Source organism: Megalobrama amblycephala, linkage group LG7 (genome assembly GCF_018812025.1).
Source record: "Megalobrama amblycephala isolate DHTTF-2021 linkage group LG7, ASM1881202v1, whole genome shotgun sequence".
In the NCBI taxonomy this organism is placed as follows: domain Eukaryota; kingdom Metazoa; phylum Chordata; class Actinopteri; order Cypriniformes; family Xenocyprididae; genus Megalobrama; species Megalobrama amblycephala.
Window position 1 is genome coordinate 12,737,577 of NC_063050.1, and position 17,905 is coordinate 12,755,481.

The window sequence follows — 17,905 nt, forward strand, 5'->3', positions numbered from 1 at the left end:
TTTTTGCTTGCAAAACTTATTTTTTTCTGCTCAATACTTTATTTTTCCTTTGCAATTCTTTATTTTTGTTTGCAAAACATTTTTTTATTGCTCAATTCTTTTTTTTGTTTTGCAAAACTTTATTTTTGTGCAAAACTTTAAGGCATTAATTTGACTCCATAGTCTTTCCTTATCTCTGTGTTTCAGGGGTTGATGGTCAGCAGGATTGGGGAGTGAATTACAGCCCTTCATATGTTTGTGCATTAAAGGGATCAACAGTGAAAATATCCTGTACTTTAAAATATCCTCCTGGTCATGTGATCAGTACAGTCTACTGGACCAAACCTGCTATAACTGATGGAGAACTACCTGACCTGAAAAATGACCCAGGAAAAATAGGAAGAGTTCAGTATCACAGTGAAGATAAAAACACTCACAGCATCACTTTGACGAAGGTAACAGAAGCTGATAAACACGTCTACTACTGCAGATTTACTACAAACGCTGCTGGTGGAAAATGGACGGGGATTCCTGGAGCTCAGCTTGACGTCACAGGTAAAACTAGTGAAGTCTCAGAAATAGACCACAGAAACACACACACACACACACACACACACACACACACACAGAGATCATTTGTTATGTAACTGCCACCTTATTCATTCTTTATCACACTGAAGTGAGTCTGAGTTCACACTGTCCGTTTTTGGGAATGACGACTGGATTTACTTGTGTGAGTGTGGAAATGTCCCGTTCTCACAGCAGCTTACAGTAGCGCCTCAAATACTGTCTGTATGAATGAGAGTCAAGCCGTATACAGTGCTGTGTAGTAACTGATACATGTGACCAGAGGGTGGTTTCAAAAAACAAGATTAGAAAACAAGCCAGGGAAAACTGTGAAAAAAGCTGGGGAACTAGCCTGGTCCAGAGCAGGCTAACCATCAGGCTAAACTGAGCTCCTCTAACACTGACCAATAGGAACGCAATGATATTACAGCTGACTCTCTCACATACAGTTGCAAGAAAAAGTATGTGAACCACTTGCAGAATCTGTGAAAATGTGCAAAATTTTAACAAAATAAGAAAGATCATACAAAACGCATGCTATTTTTTTATTTAGTACTGTCCTGAGTAAGATATTTTACATAAAAGATGTTTACATATAATCCATAAGACAAAAAAAAGCTGAATTTATTAAAATAACCCCATTCATAAGTTTGTGAACCCTTGATTCTTAATACTGTGTGTAGTTACCTGATGATCCACGACTGTTTTTATGTTTTGTGATGGTTGTTCATGAGTCTCTTGTTTGTCCTGAGCAGTTAAACTGAGCTCTGTTCTTCAGGAAAATCCTCCAGGTCCTGCAGATTCTTCAGTTTTCAAGCATTTTTGCATATTTGAACCCTTTCCAGCAGTTACTGAATGATTTTGAGATCCGTCTTTTCACACTGAGGACAATTGAGGGACTCAAACACAACTATTAAAAAAGGTTCAAACATTCACTGATGCTCCAGAAGGAAACACGATGCATTAAGAGTCGGGGGGTGAAAACTTTTGGAATTTGAAGATCAAGGTAAATTGTATTTTATTTGTCTTCTGGGAAACATGCAAGCATCTTCTGTTGCTTCCGAAGATGCTTGCAGTACTAAATGAAAAAAAATAAGCGAAATAAGAAAAATTTGGACCTCTTCATCCTGTTCAAAAGTTTTCACCCCCCGACTCTTAATGCATCGTGTTTCCTTCTGAAGCATCATTGAATGTTTGAACCTTTTTTAAAAGTTGAGTTTGAATTCCCTCCCTGGAAAGGGTTCAAATATGCAAAAAATGCTTGAAAACTGAAGAATCTGCAGGACCTGGAGGATTTTTCTGAAGAACAGAGCTCAGTTTAACTGCTCAGGACAAACAAGAGACTCATGAACAACCATCACAAAACATAAAAACAGTCGTGGATCATCAGGTAACCACACACAGTATTGAGAATCAATGGTTCACATACTTATGAATGGGGTATTTTAATAAATTCAGCTATTTTTTTTTTTTTTGTCTTGTGGATTATATGTAAACATCTTTTATGTAAAATATCTTACTCAGGAGAGTACTAAATAAAAAACAACATATTGTATTATCTCCCTTATTTTGTTAAAATTATTCACATTTTCACAGATTCTGCAAGTGGTTCACATACTTTTTCATGCCACTGTAAAATTATTTGACTTTACTAACCACTATCAGTCCAATATATATATATATATATATATATATATATATATATATATATATATATATACAGTGTTGGGGGTAACGCATTACAAGTAACTGGAGTTACGTAATCAGATTACTTTTTCAAGTAACTAGTAAAGTAACGCATTACTTTTTCAATTTACAACAAAATATCTAAGTTACTTTTTCAAATAAGTAACCCAAGTTACTTTTTCACATTTATTGACTGACATGTTGTCCCCATGTTGAGAGGAATACAGTGCAAAGATATTGTGTGCGCTGTGTAAGCAATGATGGTTATTGTAGTTCTAGACTAAATGTGAACATGCATTTACTCATCTCACTTGCACAAAAACATTCAGTATTCCTCAAAATGAATAAAAACAGTGAAATGCAATCTCAGAATTTTTGCAAACCTGTAATAATTAACTATATTAAATTACACAAATATACTTTATGTATTTAATCTCAATTATTAACCAATGTCTTTGCTGCTGACCTTCAATTCAACCATACTAATAAGCAAAAAATACTTTAGATTAGATTTAGAAATAAGAACTAGAACTTCCTTCTCCTGTATCCTATTCTTCTTAAATCCAGAACGACAGAACATCTGAAAGGTTTGTTTGAGCTGCGCCCTCTACTGTACAGGTGTAAATATGCTTTTCCTTCAGCCTAAGGCTTATTAATTTCACTTTTGGTGTGAAAGGGCCTTTTTGCCAAAAATAGAACTTTTTTGTTGTTATTAAAAAACAAACAAACAAGCCCAGCCCCGGTGAGAAAAAGTAACGCAAAAGTAAAGTAACGCATTACTTTTCATAAAAAGTAACGAAGTAACGCAATTAGTTACTTTTTTAGGGAGTAACGCAATATTGTAATGCATTACTTTTAAAAGTAACTTTCCCCAACACTGTATATATATATATATATATATATATATATATATATATATATATATATATATATATATATAATTAAAATAATAATAAAGAAAAACATAATTAAATTAAGTTCACGGTTCTCTGATGTCAGTTAATGGTCACATGACATACAGGTAAACAAATAATAAATTTCTTCTTTTATTAGTAAGTGTTTTATTTTGAATTTTGCATCTGAGCATCTGTGGGATCCTCAAACAGAAGGTGGAGGAGCGCAAGGTCTCTAACATCCACCGGCTCCGTGATGTCGTCATCAGTGGAAGAGGATCCAGTGGAAACCTGTGAAGCTCTGGTGAACTCCATGACCAAGAGAGTTACGGCAGTGCTGGAAAATAATGGTGGCCACACAGAATATTGACACTTTGGGCCCAATTTGGATATTTTCACTCACATCAGGGATGTACTCACTTTTGTGGCCAGCGGTTTAGACATTAATGGCTGTGTGTTGAGTTATTTTGAGGGGACAACAAATTTACAAGCTGTGCACTCACTACTTTACATTGTAGCATTTCTAGTGTCATTTCTTCAGTGTTGTCACATGAAAAGATATAATAAAATATTTACAAAAATGTGAGGGGTGTACTCACTTCTGTGAGATACTGTATATACCTTTAATTTGGAGAAGGAGAAACTGGAGAAGTGTCTTTAATGCATCAGACATGTGTCACTTTGCTCACAGCTGATTGGTCCAGTTTCAGTTTGAGATGTCTTACCCAGAACACACGGTTATGAACGCCCGTGAACGCATTTTAATGATGGGTTCATTAATGATGAGTTCATTATTATTCTTAATAAAAAACACAACAACACAAAACAATACAAATGACAAACTCGCTTAAATAGGCGCTTTTACATTTCTCTTTGAAACCAAATTTTCCTCCATCATCTTGTCAGTCAAAGGTGAGGCGAAATGGGCAAAGTGAGGTGCGACTCTCGTTCAGCCCACTTTGAATTGAGCAGACGCGTTTAGTTCTGTAACTGAATAGTCACATGCAGAATAAAGAAATAAAATATTAAGTTTTATTTCAATATTATTTAGTCTATTTGTTTGATTTTTAATGATTTAATTATAATTTAATTAATTGCTTGTCATCAACTTGCAATTCCCTCGCAAACCCCCGTTTGGTAAACCCTGTTTTGTTATTTTAAATTCATTCCTTGGTGACGCGTCATGCAGCCAAGCTACATCGCGTTTATTTTGTTTTTCTTTTTTTATTTAAAATATTCACAAACTTGTTAACTATATCATGAATTATAAGATATTTTCCGATTGTCAAATATGTGGAAGTGAATGTGTTTTGTTTAAACGCCTTTACTGATCAGGTTAGTTGACAAAACAGAGGATCTGTCGGATTTACATTACATAAATTCATCCATTTTTCCCGAAATAAACGTAAGTGGCTGGTGAACTGGGATAAGAGAGTAAACTTTGTTTCACACGCATTGTATCTGATATGAATAAACAACTTTGTCAAATTATAATTTAAAGCATTATCGCAGCTTCCATATGAGTGTATGGAATCTGCATTTAACAAACTATAAATGTCGTTTTTATATATAGCCTAGACCTCATTCAGACGTCTGAAACCTCAAATAAACATGTGGTTGAAAACTGAATAGTTGTGAAATATGAAAAGCACAGAGCGCGTCAATCTCTGGCTCAGCGAAAGCAGGTTTGAATTTAGCAGTGGCGTATTGAACGTTCTCATCACACCGGTGTTATGTTAACGTTAAAAAAAGTTAAAATAGATCGGGTGAATGGGGACAAATTGAAACTGAGGGGGCACAAATCAGATCTGCGGGGGCAATGCCCCCCTTTGCCCCCTCGTGGCGCCAGGCCTCTATGGGCAGAGTAATGTATGGCCAGGCTTATTAACTTTATTAATTGCTTATCTCCTGAAGTGCCATTTTTCAGCATGCTATTCAGCACATGCTTTCCTCCCATTTCACTGGATAAGGTTGGAGTGTAGGGTAGGTTTAGGGTTTAGCATTGGCTGTAGCATTGCGTAGGAAATCAGCACTGTGATTGACATGACCAATGAAATCTTTAGAATTGGCTGCAGGGTGGAGTTTATGCTGAACTGGATTGTGGGAAAAAAAACATGCATGTGTGTCATGTGCCTCTCTGTCAATTGGAGGAAGTTACGCCCTATTTTGGAGCTCCAACAAATATTAAGAAATCTCAAGGCTGCAGCGATACTCTTCTAAAAAACTGACTACTTTCTTGGTGCCTAAAACCCAGGGTTGGCAGAAACTAAACTGAATACCTGGCTAGCCCTGGTTTACATTGTTATAACTTTGTTATTATTCTAAATTGGTTGTTGTTGTTGTGTCAGACCTGCAGGTGGAGACACAGCAGAGAGTGAAAGAGGGAGATTCAGTCACTCTGACATGTAAAAGCAGCTGCTCTCTGACTGAAAAAACAACATTCATCTGGTACAGAAACACACAGAGATTCACTGAAGGAATTGTGAAAGAGAATCAGCTTCATCTGCAGTCAGTCAGTCGTTCTGATACTGGAAACTACAGATGTGCTGTAAGAGGACATGATCATCTGATCTCTCCACCTGTTTATCTTAAAGTTGAATGTGAGTACAAACTGATTCAAGAGTCTGTGTTTAAAGATTCTTCATGAATCCAAGGTTGATACATCAGTAAATATAAAAGTCAAAACATAATACAGAAAACAATACATAATGGCTCACAAGAATGATTTAAAAATATATTAATGAATAAAGACAAAGAAAAGTAACGGTAATCAGGTAGGGCAGCTAGAGAAACACCTGTTCAAAATGACAATGGAGAACATTAAATACAAGATTATTTAACAGCCAATGAGAGAGAACGCCATTGAGGCCAGTTTATCAGAAATCCCTGATGATGTCACACTGCTCCCATGGATTGGGGATCCTCTCTCACGGCCACCTAAAGACTCAAAATAAATATTACACAGACACTCTTTCAGGTTCATCTGTCTCACGTGTGAAATGATCTTCATGATCTTCTTGTTTCAGGGGTTCAGAGAGCTGCTCTGCACTCAGTTTCTGGGATCATGGCGGGATGTGGAGGATTGATCTTCATCATCATCATCATCATCATCATCATTGTGTTCATAAAGTGAGTGAATGTTGAGCAGCTCCTGAATTAAATTGAAATGAACATGAATGAAGAATTTGTTGACCTTTGCACAATCAAAAATTTTAAATATAACATGACATTTTTAGTACTTTCTTTTATTTATTTTTTCTTCAGGAAGAAGAGGAGAGATGGTGGAACTGAAATTATTGGACAAAATCAGGCAAGTTTGATGATTCATATCTGAATCTACAATGACATGGATATTATATTTAACTAGAAAATACAAGACTTGTAAGATCATGTACTGCTGCTTGACAAATATTTGACATGAAGACAATCTGTAACTCACAGTCACATGTGTTTCTGAATGATTGATCTGTTGTTATATTTCTGTGATATTTTATGTGATGAAACTGCAGGAGGATCGCTCTGACAGATCAGCAGAAACGGCTCTGACCAATGACACTGCACTGTATTCACTCGTATCAGCCAATCAGAGGGATGATCTGTATGCCAACGTTAAAGCAAAGAAACCCGAACGCTCCGGGAGAAAACAAGCAGAAACAGACTCTGGAGATGTTGGAGAGGTTCAGTATGCCAGTGTCCATCACTTCAAGAACAAAGACATGAAGAAGACTGAAGAGAACGACTGTCAGACCATTGAGACGCATCATCCATCTGAAGCCAACAGGTGAGAAACCATTCATTCATCTGAACCCCAATAAAACATGATCAGTGCTGAATCAGAGCTCACATTTTTGTGTTGTTGAGATGTTGGATTGTCATCTGCTGGTGGGACTTTCTGAAATGCCATATTGATATATTTATTTCTCCCCAGATCTGAGGACATCATCTACAGCTCAGTCAAATGAAGAACATGTGATCAGAGCCACAGTCTGTTAATGTTGAGTCCAGGTCATGTTTCCATCTCCCGCTCCTTTTGATTTCACCAATTTACACTTTTATGGGACCATTTTGCTGTCGCTGCCTGTTTAGCCCCATCCACAGATTCATGCATCTATGCAGAAACCAAACGATAAAGATGGCACCAAAGACAACAAGATGCTGTGCAGTGCCAAGTTCTGGAAAAATGTAGTTCCAAACGTAGGATCGGGAGGAGCCTCAACATTCAGACCTGTCAATCATCATTACGAGTGTATATTTAGGATAGATTTTAAAGTCCTACTCGTCACATACAAAGCTCATAATAGACAAGGACATAACTATATTGTCAACTCTCAAATATATTATATTTCACCAATAACTTTAAGATTGTCTAATGCAGGTTTACTGGAGGTCCAGAACTATTAACGAAAGAAAACTGGTGATGCGGCCTTTGCTAATTATGCCCACAAACTGTGGAATATCAAGATGAACACGCAATAATCTGAGATGAACAGCTGCTTCATCACGGACACATGAACAGCAGAAGACATTTGTGAGTTTTGTTTCATATTGTGGACTGAATGTAAATATCACTTCATCCAGGACTGTTTTTTGTTTTCTGTGTAATAAAGTATCACAATATAATATGAAAAAACGCTTCAGTGCATGAGTGAACTGTCTGAATGAATCAAACTGAATCGCAAACAATTTCAGGCATTTTTTTCCCAAAGCCGAATTAGATCAATAGCAATTAATTCACAAATGGCGTGTTCTGATTCAAAACAGCTCATAGAAAACACACATTATATGATTGTGGGAAACTTCCCGCTAACAGTGTTTCACTGAACATTCTTAGACTGTTTTTAGAGAATGAAAATCAATTTAGTAGAACAAAATCAAAACTTGCCACTAAAAAAAATACTAGAACAAAAACATTTCTAGCTGGGTTTGCTTGATCTTAAAAGACTGTATTTATTTTAAAATAATTTATATCTTTGTTCAAATTTCAATAGCATGTGTTGTGCTGTAGTTCTGTGAATAAAACCAACATCTAAATCTTCTTCTAGAAACCAGAAACTCATTGGGATAGAAGAATACATAATGTTTAACTCATTTATTACCAGGTTTGAATTTAATTCAATGGTGTGTGTCCTGAATTACATGAGAGAGTAAAACTTGCATGTAAATGTTGTTCTATAACAAGACACACACTTTGAAAATTGACATGTCAAACCAGTGGCGGCACAATGCCGGGGCTTGACCCACCAGAAATCTGCTCTACTCTCAGTGTAACTTTCATTAGAAATAATAAAGTCATTAAAAACCTTAAAAAAAAAACCTAAAAAAAACCCTAACAAACAAACAAAAAAAAACAAGTATTAATAAACGTGCCTTTAAAAATGTTTTTTAATGGGGAAGTCAATCACACGCTCAGGTACGGCACACAGGAATAGCTATTATATTAAACTCCTCATCAACGGTGATCATTTGAAAAACAGAATTTAGAAAATCTTCCTTGTATTTCATTTTCTTCTCACTCCGGCACAGTGGGTGGTTACATGAGAATACCTGGACTTATTTGTAATATTATGTTCATTGTTTGTTTTAATACCAGTGTCTGATCTTGTTAGTTGTGTTTTATGCAATCAGGGAAAAACTGAGTTTCAAGTCACTAGGATTCATTTTCACCTTCAGTATTTTAAACTTTAAGAGCAAAATGACCACATTTTAAACATTTTATCATCATTTACTCAATGTTTCTGAAGTGTGACATGATAACATATTTTATATGAATATGTAACAGTTAAATGTGTTTTAGCTTATTGTGTAAGATTTAAGCCTCATTCTTACTGAAATCATCCAATGAATTTTATAATAAATAGATAAAATAAACATATTTTACAGTCAGTTGGTTTTAAGTTTACATAAAATATTTGTTTTGTTTTTGCTTCCCATTTTGCTTTGGCCTCAAAAGTGGATTAAGATGAATTTGGCAGATGTTAATCTCCCATCCTGACTGTGTAACACGTGACTCGTGCATTTAAATACATTATATTTATAATTCATATGACGTATCATCATATATTCTATTAACATGATTGGTTTATAAACACATAGTGAACAATACAGAAAAAATACAACTTTGATAACCTTTATTGCTTCTAAAATCAGCATGTAAAAGAATCAGATGAAAAAGCAGCTGCTGTAATGGGCAATAATGTGCACTACATCTTTTTAGCCACTAGATGTCAGTAAAGTCAATGGAAGTCTAGAAAAGGTTTGAGTAATGAATCTAGTTCCTCCATTTTGAGAGGCTGTTCACAGCAGAGCCATGGGTGGAGCGTGAAGTCCAGCTCCTCCTCTCTGAATGTAATTTGGTGTAATGGGCGGAGCTAGAAGGTCAAACCACACCCTAACCCGACCCATTACTCCATCCCTCCACCCATTAGATCCACAGAGCTGGAGATGGAGGTCATTTGGCTCTTCGTTGAGCACCACTTGTCCATTTTAGGGAGTTAAATAGATCCGTTAGTGATGTACTAATGTTTTTGAAGACTATTTTTCCTGTATCTGTCATCAGTCTGGTATCGCAGTGCTTGTGTTTTCTGTCAGAAACTGGCACTGACCCACTTAAACACAATGTAGTTGCTGATAGTTAAGACTGTTATTCATGATTGTGTGTGTCACCCACTGCTTCATGTGTTAAACAGAGTTTGTGCGAGAAAGAGGAAGTGAAACTAAGAGGTGTAAAGCTTGACCTCTGATGCTGCTCAATCGCTCCTGCAGACATGATGAACATCTTTAACTGTTCTTTCTCAAAGCAAACATCTTTCACATATTCTCTCACAAAGATTTAACAATAGTGAGCTCTACAGAGATAAAGCTTGTGTTTGACATCTGGAGACATTAACTCTCTTCTCCAGTTGTTCTTGTGTAGTTGAGATGACGGTCACACATCACCAGGAAGAGGAAGACCAACATTTAGCTGCACTTTATAAAGTGTGAAAACTGCAGGCGTTTGACGGCTTAAACTGATGATGATTTTGTCATTTGTGCGTCGACACTGACACACTGACACTGCAGAGCGGTAAGAACATTGTTACCATTATTGTTTATGAGTTAAAATAATTCAGTAGGGCTACGACTGATATTTATCAAACTGTTTTAGGTGAATGTTGATCTGATGAAGTGATTTGAACTCCAGAAGCTCAATATCTGTTGTAGATTCATGTGTAAATATTGTGTGAAGCTCTTTAGACACACGAGGCCTGACATGAGAAACATCATCAGTTCACGTCAAGCCTTCAATGAGCCGTGAATTATTCTGAAATCATCATGTGCTTTATCTGTCAAATAGAGTTTGTGATGTTGTATAGAGATGATGTTCATAATGTGATAATTGTCAGTTTTCTGATTGCAGAAGTCACTATGGTGTCGTCTCTCATAAAGTCTCTTCCTCTGATCGTAGTGATCATGACTGCGGGTGAGTCTTCAGTTTCACTCACTATACAGATATTTGAACTAAAGATGATTGAGATCTTCACACTTACAAACTGACATCAGTGTTTTACTGTCAGCTGACATAAAAATGGTCAAAAGTGAAAAGTTATTTGTTTAAAACACCTGAAAGTCTCTTCATTTCTCATCTCTGTGTTTCAGGGGTTGATGGTCAGCAGGATTGGGGAGTGAATTACAGCCATTCAAATGTTTGTGCATTAAAGGGATCAAGAGTGAAAATATCCTGTACTTTAACATATCCTTATGGCTATGAGATCAGAACAGCCTTCTGGACCAAACCTGCTGTAACTGATGGAGAATCACCTGATCTGATAAATGATCCAGGAAAAACAGGAAGAGTTCAGTATCACTGGGAATATAAAGACACTTACAGCATCACTTTGACGGATGTAACAGAAGCTGATAAACACGTCTACTACTGCAGATTTACTACAAACATTGATGGTGGAAAATGGACGGGGATTCCTGGAGTTCAGCTTGACGTCACAGGTAAAACTAGTGAACTATCAGAAATAGACCAGAGAAACACACACACACACATCAAACACCAACCAACTAAGCAAAGTTCTGTCCAGTAGACGTCTTTTCAACATCTTTGTCACAAAAGTCGTACGTTGAAATGACATCCACTGAGGAGACAGAATGAAAGTTTTTATGACGTCTTTTTTTGACGTCATCTGAACATCCAATATAAATGTTCATGGAACCCCCGTACAAGGTGTAAAAAATAAAATCTCAGCCACGGATCCATCCATAGGCAGTAAAACACACGTTCACACCTCTAGTCAATTTATCATCTGTAATTCACACATCTTTGGATTGTGAGGGAGACCAGATCTGAAGGAAAGGTTTTCCGGCTCAGCTGAGACTCGAACCAGAGACCTTCTTGTTGTGAGGAGACTGTGGCCACGTTTACATGGACACTTTTTTATCATTCCTATTAAATTAATTCTGATTGAAAGATTTGGTGGAGTGTTTACATGAGATGTTATCTAATCCAATATGTTGGCGTTTTCAATCTGAATGACTTTGTGACATGCGCACATTAGCGTATGTCCTGTTTGCCGCCTTTTATTTCTGTCAAGATGGAGTTCCATGATTTCTTATGAATGCTATTTTTATGTAAAGTGTTGCTCTTAATCTCAATTCTACCCCTCCCTCCTCCAAACAGCAGAAGTGTGTGGATGAAGGTCCATAATAATGATACACTAAGTTCCTTCAGTGAATTTAATTAATGTGTTTCAGTTTTACTCGTTTAATTTTCATTGTTGAGAGTTAAAATATTCAGTGTTGGTTCTGGGAACGTAAAAAACGTCCAGTTTTCTTGACATTAGAGGAACGTTTTTTATAACTTATAATGTTCCTCAAACGTTCTTTCAACTTAATTAGGGCCCGGGCACCGATGGTGTGAGGACCCTATTGTAATTGCTCGGTCAAATATTCTTCTTCTCCGAAATGAATCGCATTTTTGAAGGCCTAAACATGCTCAAAAACTCAAGAAACTTTGCACACACATAAGTGAACGTGAAAATTTATGTCTGATTTGAGTTTCAGAATTACGTGTGGCAAAATGTTTCCATAGCGCCACCTACAAAATTTCAATTAAGTGCCTTACGCGCTACGTAAAATAAGTATGAAATTCAGTAGAAACATGTAACAGCCCAATACCTACAAAAAAGTCCCTGGGTGCAAAATCTGTAAACCCAACAGGAAGTGGGATATTTTGAGTTTTCTCTGCAAAATTTTTGCAGTTTTGACCATTTCCAGACATTGTACTTTAATGAACTCCACCTAGAGCTTTAATCAGATCAACATCATATATGGTCAGTCTAATCTTAAGGCCTTAGTAATGCTAATTTGTGAAGGTCTTGAGTTTTCGCTGAAGGGCGTGTCCGTGGCGGTCATGTTTCGCCATGAGAGAGGAAGCTGTAGTAACTCAGACATGCAGTGTCCAATCTGCCCCAAACTTTACATGTGTGATAAGAGTCCTGACCTGAAGACATCTACATACAAATATTCAGTTAGTCATAGCGCCACCTGCTGGCAACAGGAAATAGCACGCTTTACACTGTAATTCACTCCCAGAAACACATTTAAAAATGCCATTAAGTGCCAAAAATGCTAGTAACACTTTAAATCATGCAACACTTGGAAGTTGTTGTAAACCAAAATTCACATGTTTAATAATAATCCTGGCCTGAAGACATCTTCATGGCAACATTCAGTTATAGTCAAAGACGAACCCTTTCATCGCTGCTGGCAGCTTTAATTTTGATTTGAAAATTCAACATTCTAGGAACGTTGTTTTGTAACATTCAAAGAACATGAAATTGTTCAGTTTTCTTAATGTTAGTAGAATGTTATTTAAAGGTTAGTATGATGTTCCTGAAACATTCTTTCAATCATTCAAACACCTGCTGTGAACAAACACTGAAAGAAAGAGAAATAAGAACACAAACTACAACTTTCTTCAATCTTAGATGAACTGAAGATAAAAGACATTAAATCTCTGAAGATCTGATGAAACAACTCCACAAACAGCATTACCAGCTTCACTTATTACTATTCTGATTACTAAATTGATCAATTAGCATTTATTGAATTGAAAGCATTTATTGTCGTTGTATTTGCCTACAATGAAATTAAGAGCACTGCTCCTGACTGATGTTTGAAAACCTATAATGACAACAAAACAGGCTCTAAACTAAACAGTACAATTTTATAATTATATATGACAAATGACAATCAAAAAAAAAAAAAGAAGAAAAAGAAAAAATTCACTCTTCGGGGTCATGGCCCACATGCTGCAATGAATTACGGTCCTTAGGTGGGCCGTTTCTGTTTGCCAGATCTGAGCCACAAGCAGGCCGCAGCAATGCCACATGTCAGTCAAGAGCAAAGACCTTATTTGAGCCACAAAATCTATGTATATTAAATATAGAGTCATCATAAGCCTGATAACAAACTGAATCTTCAGTTGAAATCTTCTGTCTGTTAAAATCTTCTAAGTGATTTCTGCAGGAACTCATGCTGTAGTATTGCAGGGTTTGTAAACACATCAATGGAACAACACAACTGTTAGATTCAAATGACATCAGGGGCCTGTTTCAGAAAGGAGGTTAAATGAAAACTGTTAACCCTGAAATGAGGGACACTGGGTTTTCTGTTTCAGAATGGGAGGTATGTCAAACCCGAGAAAGCAGTGAAAGTCAAGCCCATTTCTGAAAGAGAGGTAACTTCTACTCAGAGTCAGTTATCATGGTAACTTACTCCGTGAACCTAACCTGGTCGGGAGCAGGTTTTCTTCGGTAAACCCAGAGTTTTGTTCGGTCTCCTCCCCCTTTTTTAAAGTGCAAGTGATGTTTAAATAGTTCATTCATTCACGCTGCAAAAATGCTTTTCTTACTTAGTATTTTTTGTCCTATTTCAAGTACAAAAAAAAAAATTCCTTTAAAAATTCTTAAATCAAGATGGATTTTTTTATATAAGAAAATGATATAAGATATTTAGTCATGTTTCTAGTCATATTTAGTGCATTTTACTTAAGTAAAATGATCAATATCTGCCAGTGTTGTAATAAAAATAATCTTAATGCAAACAGAAGACCAGATTTTTCTGAGTGTCTATTACTAAGTGCAAATTTACAGTAGCTTCACCCACCAATGTCACACAAGGTTAAAAACAACAGATGTGTTTAATGGCTTCAGTGGTGTAGGCAGTATGTTGGTAGCTGACTTGTGAAGCGATTGACCGGGTTTTAATCCGCCTTCTGCCGAGCTCGATCTTCTCCCTTTTCCCATCACATATCACATCAGAAAGGCAATTATTTTCAATAAAAATGTACAACAATACTAAGGTGCAAATAGTATCTGCCAGTATAAAATATGAATAGCATCTAATTACTATTTACACTTATTGCAAAGAACTACTACTTTTAGCCTACATGATAAATAAAACAACATAATTTGCAAAATAAAAAAATTTAATAACTTTTTTTTTGCTTATGGGATACCATAAAAATGAATATTAGTTCAATAACTTTCCGTTCTGCCAGTTTTCACTTCTGATATTATAACAGTGATAAAAAATTAAACTTGCATTATCTCAGAAGTATGCAGACATCCTTTTGTCACGTGCTGTTGCCATGGTGAATCGTAATATCGGAGCTCCATTGATCATGACTTTTCATAGTCGTGGTGCACGTGCTTAACTCAGAGTCGATTGAACTAACTCAATTCAGCTTTTCTGACACTGAAAATTCAGAGTTTCCCATTTCAGGGTAAGTCACCTCAGAGTTTGTTGAACCTCCTTATTGAAACGGGGCCCAGGCCATTTCATGATGACTACAAAACAATCTACAAACAACCATCATCACCTGATGTCATTTTACTTTAGCTTCCTTTGCTACTGCAAATGTGTTTCACAAACACACTGTCACAACACCAGCCAAAAAAGACAAATGTGAAATAAGAGTTAAGAGCCCAACTAATGGAAACACTATTCACTATTATGGTGACTTCAAATGAAACACATTAGAGTTAAACCATTGTTAATTCTCAATAACAACTTTAGATGTCTAAAGCCTGGGATACACTGCACGATTTTTGGATGTCCCAGATGAAAGATTGCCACCGTGAAACAATCGTGACGATTTCTGTGATCATGGCTCTTAATCGGTGGTCCTATGTCGAACAGTGAGAGAGGGTCAAGATGTTTTCCCGGTCTTGTGACCAAAGATAGCCTACAATCATTTTCTGACAGTGTGAGAAACTCAGCATGATCATCGCACAGTGTTTGCTGCTACAACCTACGTCTACTGACCAGCCAATAAAAATTCAACATGAAATCAACGCGACATGGCACTAAAACTTACACTTGCTTACCTCAAGCTCTTTTCCCTTCTTCTTTCGCCACTTGAAAAAACTACAAAAACTACAACTGCTAAAGTGTGATTCAGCACGGTCTTTTTGTTCACCACTATCGCATGTTTTATTCTTATATAGAAACTTGTATCGTAGCCTACGAGTCAATAGGTGTCATCAAAGTACAGTCTACATGCATGTCGTACCCAAGTTTAGTAGATCCATGTCGCACAGTGTGATAAAGTAATGATCTTATAGGATTGCTAAAGTCGTGCAGTGTATCCTGGGCTTAACATAAATAAAGTCGATCTGGTTAGTAACAAGTGAAGCTGGTAATGTTTTTTGTGGAGTTGTTTAATCATCCTCTGTTGAGATCTTGAGAGATTAAATGTATTTCATCTTCAGTTGATTTCATCTAAGGCTGTGGCTGAAGTCAGTTGTAGTTCTTGTGTTTCTGCTCGTCTCTTTTTCTGTTCTCTTCTTTCCTTCAGTGATTCTGCTTGATAACAGGCTTATTAAGGCTGAGATGACTCTATATTTAATATACACAGATTTTGTGGCTCAGATAAGGTCCAGTTCTGGTTTATTTCTTTGCTCTTGGCTGACATGTGGCATTGCTGCGGCCTGCTTGTGGCTCAGATCTGGCAAACAGAAGCGGCCCACACAAGGACCATAATTCAGTGCAGCATGTGGGCCAGATCATCATGCCACATGTGCCAGATGTGGGCCGGATCTGGGCCAACATAATGTTGCTATCTGGGAAGTTACCATAGTATTTCACATGAATATCCCATTTAGTGCATTTATTTAAAGTCCTGATAATTAGAATATAGAAGAGATTAGAATAAAATAAATAGATGTAATTGAATAACGTGACTGGAATAGTATTTTAACACGGACCTTTGCCTGCATTAGTGCATTTTTGAGTTTAAAGTCCAGATTTCAACTGGAAAGAAACTGTCCTTTAATCTTGTGGTCCTTGTTCTTAAAGGGATACTCCACCGTTTTTTCATATTAAACTATGTTATTCCCTTAACTAAGACGAGTTGATACATACCTCTCTCGTCTCAGTGCGTGCACTAAATCGCTCTGTCTTGCGGCGAAACTTTGTTAGCACTTAGCTTAGCCCAGTTCATTCAATAGGGGCCAAGCAGAGAAGCTACCAAACACCTCCACGTTTTCCCTATTTAAATACAGTTACTCGAGTAGTGTAACTCGACCTAGGACGGTGACACAAAACAAAACGTTGCACTTTTCTAAGCGTGTAAAATGGATAACTATATTGTATGGCGGAATACCATAGCAAGTGCTCGGGAGCACTTTGACTTGGCGCAGTAATATCTTCACTCGTGAAAAGTCCTCTCACCGGCCCCCGCTCCCTCTCCTCCTCCCTCTCATTTCCGTCAATAGAACCAACGTGACTTTTACCACCTGTGCTATTAGCAAACTGCAAGATATCATTTGCAATGGCGGACTTTGTAGATGATTATGACTTGTTTGTAGCAGACCCAGAGCCATATCTGTTTGAACCCGAGTACACGGAGGAGGAATTAGCTCTTATGGACCGTGAGAGGGAAAAAAGATACGAACCAGAACAGACCGGAGCCGGCGAAAGAACACGGCAAACAGCAATTGGTGGTGCAAGTGTGACTGTTGCGAACAGCAACGGTGTTTTTGGATTCTTGTTCAAAGCAGCTAACCAAGCTCTCCGCTGTATGTGGTGAGTTGGAATTCTGTGAAACATGACGGCACTATATACCTTCTCCTTGTTATCACAACCCTTTACGATGCACGTTATAACCATGATTGTCCACAAACTATCTTCCTACAACCTGATACTTCGTCAACTCTAATCAAACTATTACTACTGGTGCAGGTCACGTTGGTTCTATTGACGGAAATGAGAGGGAGCGGGGGCCGGTGAGAGGACTTTTCACGAGTGAAGATATTACTGCGCCAAGGTCAAAGTGCTCCCGAGCACTTGCTATGGTATTCCGCCATACAATATAGTTATCCATTTTACACGCTTAGAAAAGTGCAACGTTTTGTTTTGTGTCACCGTCCTAGGTCGAGTTACACTACTCGAGTAACTGTATTTAAATAGGGAAAACGTGGAGGTGTTTGGTAGCTTCTCTGCTTGGCCCCTATTGAATGAACTGGGCTAAGCTAAGTGCTAACAAAGTTTCGCCGCAAGACGGAGCGATTTAGTGCACGCACTGAGACGAGAGAGGTATGTATCAACTCGTCTTAGTTAAGGGAATAACATAGTTTAATATGAAAAAACGGTGGAGTATCCCTTTAAGGATATCTTTCTGAGGGCAGAATAAACAGGTGGTGCCCTGGTGTGATGTATGATCCTTGATGGTGTTATTGGCCTTTGAAGGATAGTGGGAGCGAGCAATGCTTTCCAGGGAGAGTAGTGAG

The 17,905-nt window shown here is 37.3% G+C and overlaps 2 protein-coding genes across 11 annotated transcripts in view; both read left to right on the plus strand.

Annotated features, from left to right (window-relative positions):
• LOC125271688 (sialoadhesin-like) overlaps nt 1-17,905 on the plus strand; it is a 105,567-nt gene that overhangs the window by 79,159 nt on the left and 8,503 nt on the right. The window lies entirely within an intron of this gene.
• Nucleotides 1-17,905, plus strand: part of LOC125271687 (B-cell receptor CD22-like) — a 32,151-nt gene that overhangs the window by 7,044 nt on the left and 7,202 nt on the right. Inside the window, exons 8-13 of one of the 8 annotated variants that reach the window (XM_048195845.1) lie at nt 187-534; nt 5,474-5,725; nt 6,152-6,254; nt 6,390-6,435; nt 6,635-6,906; nt 7,054-7,755. The exons of 5 other annotated variants lie outside the window; for them this stretch is intronic. In XM_048195845.1, the coding sequence (XP_048051802.1) occupies nt 187-534; nt 5,474-5,725; nt 6,152-6,254; nt 6,390-6,435; nt 6,635-6,906; nt 7,054-7,087 (1,055 nt within the window). In that variant the 3' untranslated portion in view covers nt 7,088-7,755. Of the gene's footprint in view, nt 1-186; nt 535-5,473; nt 5,726-6,151; nt 6,255-6,389; nt 6,436-6,634; nt 6,907-7,053; nt 7,756-10,024; nt 10,189-10,507; nt 10,585-10,760; nt 11,109-17,905 lie in introns of those variants that run through there. 2 more of the 8 variants (XM_048195844.1, XM_048195842.1) reach the window with 2 other exon arrangements.